General features: G+C 41.6%; 1 protein-coding gene across 1 annotated transcript; it reads left to right on the forward strand.

Moving 5' to 3' along the window:
- The first annotated feature begins 1,201 nt into the window (after nucleotides 1–1,201).
- On the forward strand, nucleotides 1,202–4,875 carry LOC121771838 (receptor protein kinase TMK1-like). The gene is made up of 2 exons (XM_042168727.1): nucleotides 1,202–3,764; nucleotides 4,091–4,875. Exons 1-2 carry the CDS (start codon nucleotides 1,502–1,504, stop codon nucleotides 4,627–4,629), a joined length of 2,802 nt encoding a protein of 933 aa, XP_042024661.1. The 5' UTR covers nucleotides 1,202–1,501; the 3' UTR covers nucleotides 4,630–4,875.
- Nucleotides 4,876–5,236: the final 361 nt, after the last annotated feature.

Below are 5,236 nucleotides of genomic sequence, written 5' to 3' on the forward strand. Positions count from 1 at the left end.
CTCAAGCTTTATAAATATCTTACTACTATTTACTAAAAACACATATTTTGCTACAGTGGTACTAACTTTTTTGTACGTTCATACACTAAATTTAAATATATCAACATTTATTAACTATTTTTCCTAATAACGGTGATAATTAGCGTTATAGGGTATTTAACATTTATTTGAATCTCAAAATATTATTCATTAGATCATCTTTCACACGAAAAATCGCATTATAAGATTTCATTTTCCACCACCCTTTTGGTTCATCAAATGTTTTATTTTTTAAAGCCATTTTTATGTTTACTAGTAATTTACAAACTTGTCTACAAACTCCAGTCATTGATCTAAATTTGCTGCATAATCAAAATTTAGTGAACCACGTGATGTTCAAACTATATGTATCTATTTTAATGACGAGGAAACGTAATTCAGTTAATAAAAGACTTTAGTGTTTCTCCAATCAACCAACAGCTATTATATGTAAATAAAAATATTTATTCCGTTTAAAATGCAGAATGATTTGAAGATTAGGATTAATGAATATATTAGACATCAGGCACACCAGCTCAACAAATGCCATCAAATTTAATTGTGTACTGCAAACATTTATTAATTTCCAATTTTGGCAAAGTTCGTACATATTAGTTCAATATATATTCTAACACGAACCTTTTATTTTGGTTTAACTTTTGTTTTTTGTTCATAATGATTCAATTAATTCTATGGCGTTATAAGTCAAGAAAGGTTAATGTTCAAATTTGACGTGAAATTATATAGAAAATAAATACACAATAAAACGCATTAAATTTGAAATAGCTACTATTGTAAACAATTTTATTTTGTTAGTCAATATATTATCACACTAAAAGTTCAAAAGAAATTGAAAAAATCATTTTTTCCAGACTTTATTTGATTTTTTAATATAAATAGAAAATGAATTGCAAACTATCATACACGTTTTCACAGTATTAATAGAGATAGCCACAGATTTCCATATCAAAGATTTCTGTCAAAATACTAAATCAAAAGTAAAAACAGCAATAGACCATAATAATTCAAGAAGATAAAACACGCTATTACTAAATCTTCAAAAATCTGTATCAATATTTGCAATATTGGTAATAAATTAGTAATCCCGAAAACTTAAAAAAGAAAATAAAAAAGTGGTCCCCACACGCATGTGCCAACTGTAATCCTCCTTCTCTGATTCTCTCTCTCACTATCACACAAAAAACCACTCTCTCCGATTCACCCACACTCTTCGCCACCATTCATTCCATAAACCCTACTCAAAATTTCCAATTTACCAATTATCGCCAGAATTTATTAATGGAAACAACTCATTGCTGTCACAGATTTTGAATTCGGATTCAAAATCACCAGAATTTTAAAACGGAAACAAATAATTCCAATCAAGGAAAACAATCTCTTTGTTTGTAGCAGCAATTTTTCTTCTCATTCAATTTCTCTGCAGCGAGAAAAAAGCGTCCATTGCAATTCAATCTCAAGTCCGATGGCGTCATCAGCATTGATTTTTTTCACCGTCGTTTCGTTTCTAGTCCCCGCCGCCCGCTCCCAATCCGGCGACGCGGCGGTGATGCAGGAACTGAAGAAGAGCATTAACGCGCCGAGTCAACTCGGGTGGACCGACCCAGACCCTTGCAAGTGGAAGTCCATCACCTGCTCCAGAGACAACCGCGTCACCAAGATCCAAATCAGGCAACAAAACCTCCAGGGCTCGCTGCCTCCCTCCCTCGGAAAGCTCACATCTCTCCAAACTTTGGAGGTCCAAAACAACCAGCTCTCCGGTGCCTTACCGAGTCTCGCCGGGTTGAACTCGCTGAAAACGCTCTCCGTCAACAACAACAACTTCACCTCCGTCCCTCCCGACTTCTTCGACGGTATGACCTCTCTGGAAGAGGTCTCCATGGATTACAACCCCTTCACCTCTTGGCAAATTCCGTCCGGCCTCAAGAGCGCCTCCGCTCTTCAAAAATTTTCCGCCACCTCCGCGAATATCTCCGGACCTTTTCCCGATTTTTTCGGGGCCGAGACGTTTTCGAGCTTGACTAATCTGCACTTAGCGTTCAACAATATCGAGGGCCCGTTGCCGGCGTCGTTGGCCGGCTCCTCGATACAGAGCCTGTGGCTGAACGGCCAGATGATCGGAATGAACGGCTCCATTTCTGTTCTGCAAAACATGACTCAATTGACTCAAATCTGGCTGCATAAAAATGATTTCTCCGGTCCCTTGCCTGATTTCACTGGGTTGATTCAATTGCAGGATTTGTCGTTGAGGCAGAATAGCTTTACCGGCCCAGTGCCCGACTCTTTGGTTGGATTGGCAACCCTGGCGACAGTGAATTTGACGACTAATAAGCTGCAAGGGAAAACCCCCAAATTTGGCGGCGCTGTGAAGGTTGATATGTCTCCCGGTAGCAACAGTTTCTGCTTGCCCGATCCCGGCGTAGAATGTGATTCCCGCGTTAATACTTTGCTCAATGTGGCGAAGGATTTTGGGTATCCTGCTACATTTGCTGATAACTGGAAAGGAAATGATCCCTGCGTTTCGTGGAAAGGGATTACCTGCAGTCAAAAGAACATCACCGTGGTGAATTTTAAAGGAATGGCTCTCTCTGGGACTATTTCCCCGAGCTTCGCCCTGCTTACGTCGCTGCAGAGGCTGGTTCTGTCGAATAATAACTTGACAGGAACCATTCCGACTGAGCTCACCACATTGCCCAATCTCGTGGAGCTCGACATTTCGAATAACCAGATTTATGGAAAGGTTCCCCAATTCAAGACTAGTGTGGATGTGAAGACTACTGGGAATGTCAACATTGGCAAGGATGGCCCGCCACCTCCTGGGACTGATGGGAAAAAGAATCCAGACGGCAGTGGATCAGGCAGCGGCAAGAAATCTTCGACTGGAGTTGTTGTAGGTTCGGTAGTTGGGGGACTTTGCATTCTTGCCTTCGCTGGAGCGCTGGTCTTCTGTCTTTATAGAGGCAAGCGCAAGCGCAGTGGGAGAGTTCAGTCTCCACACACGACAGTCATACATCCACGCCTCTCAGGCTCTGACGATGCTGTCAAGATCACCATTGCTGGTTCAAGTGCCAATGGTGGTGGTGGCACGGGTGAGACCCACAGCCATGGGAGCAGTGGCCCGAGTGACATCCACATTGTCGAGGCTGGTAATATGGTGATCTCTATTCAAGTTCTGAGAAACGTGACAGACAATTTCAGTGAGCGGAACATACTGGGGAGGGGTGGATTCGGGACTGTCTACAAGGGGGAGCTGCACGATGGGACTAAGATTGCAGTGAAGCGGATGGAGTCTGGTGTGATAAGTGAGAATGGGTTAGAGGAGTTCAGGTCTGAGATTGCTGTTCTTACAAAAGTGAGGCATAGGCATTTGGTTGCTCTGTTGGGGTATTGCTTGGATGGGAATGAGAGGCTGCTTGTTTTCGAGTACATGCCTCAGGGGACGCTTAGCAGGTTTCTATTCAGCTGGAAAGATGAGGGTTTGCAGCCTCTGGAATGGATGAAGAGGCTGACTATTGCACTCGATGTTGCTAGAGGGGTCGAATACCTCCATGGTTTGGCTCAGCAGAGCTTTATTCACCGGGATCTTAAGCCGTCTAATATCCTACTTGGAGATGATATGAGGGCTAAGGTAGCAGATTTTGGACTTGTTAGGCTTGCTCCTGATGGAAAAGCTTCAATTGCGACCAAACTGGCTGGAACATTCGGTTATCTTGCACCAGAGTATGCAGGTTGATCACTTATTTCCTTTGCTGCTAGTGCTTTTCGTGAGTATATGCTTATATGTATCTACTATTGATTGATTCTGCTTTGTGGGAGTTGCTATAGGTTGATTCAACATGAAATTTACATTTTTTAGCCATGAGATAATAACTGCATTTGTGTGATAAATTTTAATGAAGCCTCTGTTTCAAAGTTTTGCTGACAGGAGTTTAGTTCAATAGACTGTAGTGTGTAGTATGCAGTATTGCCTTATAATGTTATTTTTATCATTATTATATCACCATAGAGTAAAAAGTGGTTGGTTTAAAATGTGTGCTTCAATTTCTGATTGTAGTGACGGGGCGAGTGAGTACTAAGATCGATGTGTTCAGCTTTGGGGTGATCCTAATGGAGATAATCACTGGAAGGAAAGCTTTAGACGAGTCGTTCCCAGATGACAGACAGCATCTGGTCCCGTGGTTCAGGCGCATGCTGATCAACAAGGACACATTCCGCAAAGCCATTGATCAAACGATTGAAGTGACTGAGGAGACTTTCGGTAGCATCTGCACTGTGGGAGAGCTGGCCGGGCACTGTTCTGCTAGGGAGCCCTATCAGAGGCCGGACATGGGGCACGTGGTGAATGTGCTTTCCTCTCTGGCGGAGCTGTGGAAGCCATCCGAGCCTGCTGATCCCGAAGACATGTATGGTATTGATTACGACATGACCTTGCCTCAGGTGCTCAAGAAGTGGCAGGCGCTCGAGGGAATGAGCTTGATCGATGGGGATGCAACGTCCTCGTCTTACCCTGGGAGCAACGACAACACTCAGACGAGTATACCCATCCGCCCCTCTGGCTTTGCGGATTCCTTCACATCGGCAGACGGCAGATGATCACTGCAACAAAACAAGAGAGGGGGAGAGCCATTCTTTGGTTAGGTGAATTAGTTGGGAGTTAGATTAATTAATCTATTTTTTTTCTTGAAAATCTATTTTAAACGCATATAGGTAGCTTTTGTTATTTATTTTATGGGAAAGGAATGATGGATTTGAGGTTTTGTTAATTGCTTTTGAAACTCCAATTGCTTCGTATTATGTTGTATATATATATAGCTTTTAGTGAATTGATTCCCATGTGTATGGTTGGAGGGTAAAAGTTGATAATTTCATCATTTAAGGGTGTTTGTTGTGAGCCAATTGCATTATAATTGAATTTGGCAGGTTTGGTATGAAGTTGTTGGTGATGATGTCGCCATGATTATGTTGTGACTTGATGCGTGACAATTTAAAATTTGTGATGACAAAACAAATAATACTACTTGTATTAATATTGTTATATCTGTCAGAGGGAGGCTTTGGATGTCTGGCTTGTCGCATATTGTCGTCAATTGAAAATGGATAAGATGACTTTTTGTTTGATTTTGATATGTATTGGACATAACATATGATGTGATATTCATATTCTGTGGAAGTGTGGAAGTGGCTGACAGCTTGATTCTCT

Source organism: Salvia splendens, chromosome 16 (assembly GCF_004379255.2).
Source record: "Salvia splendens isolate huo1 chromosome 16, SspV2, whole genome shotgun sequence".
NCBI lineage: Eukaryota > Viridiplantae > Streptophyta > Magnoliopsida > Lamiales > Lamiaceae > Salvia > Salvia splendens.

Excerpts from the sequence above, each read along its gene's own strand:
- LOC121771838 (XM_042168727.1), top strand. The coding sequence starts at position 1,502 with ATGGCGTCATCAGCATTGATTTTTTTCACCGTCGTTTCGTTTCTAGTC. Across the intron at positions 3,765-4,090 it reads TCTTGCACCAGAGTATGCAG|TGACGGGGCGAGTGAGTACT; the intron begins GTTGATCACTTA and ends TTCTGATTGTAG.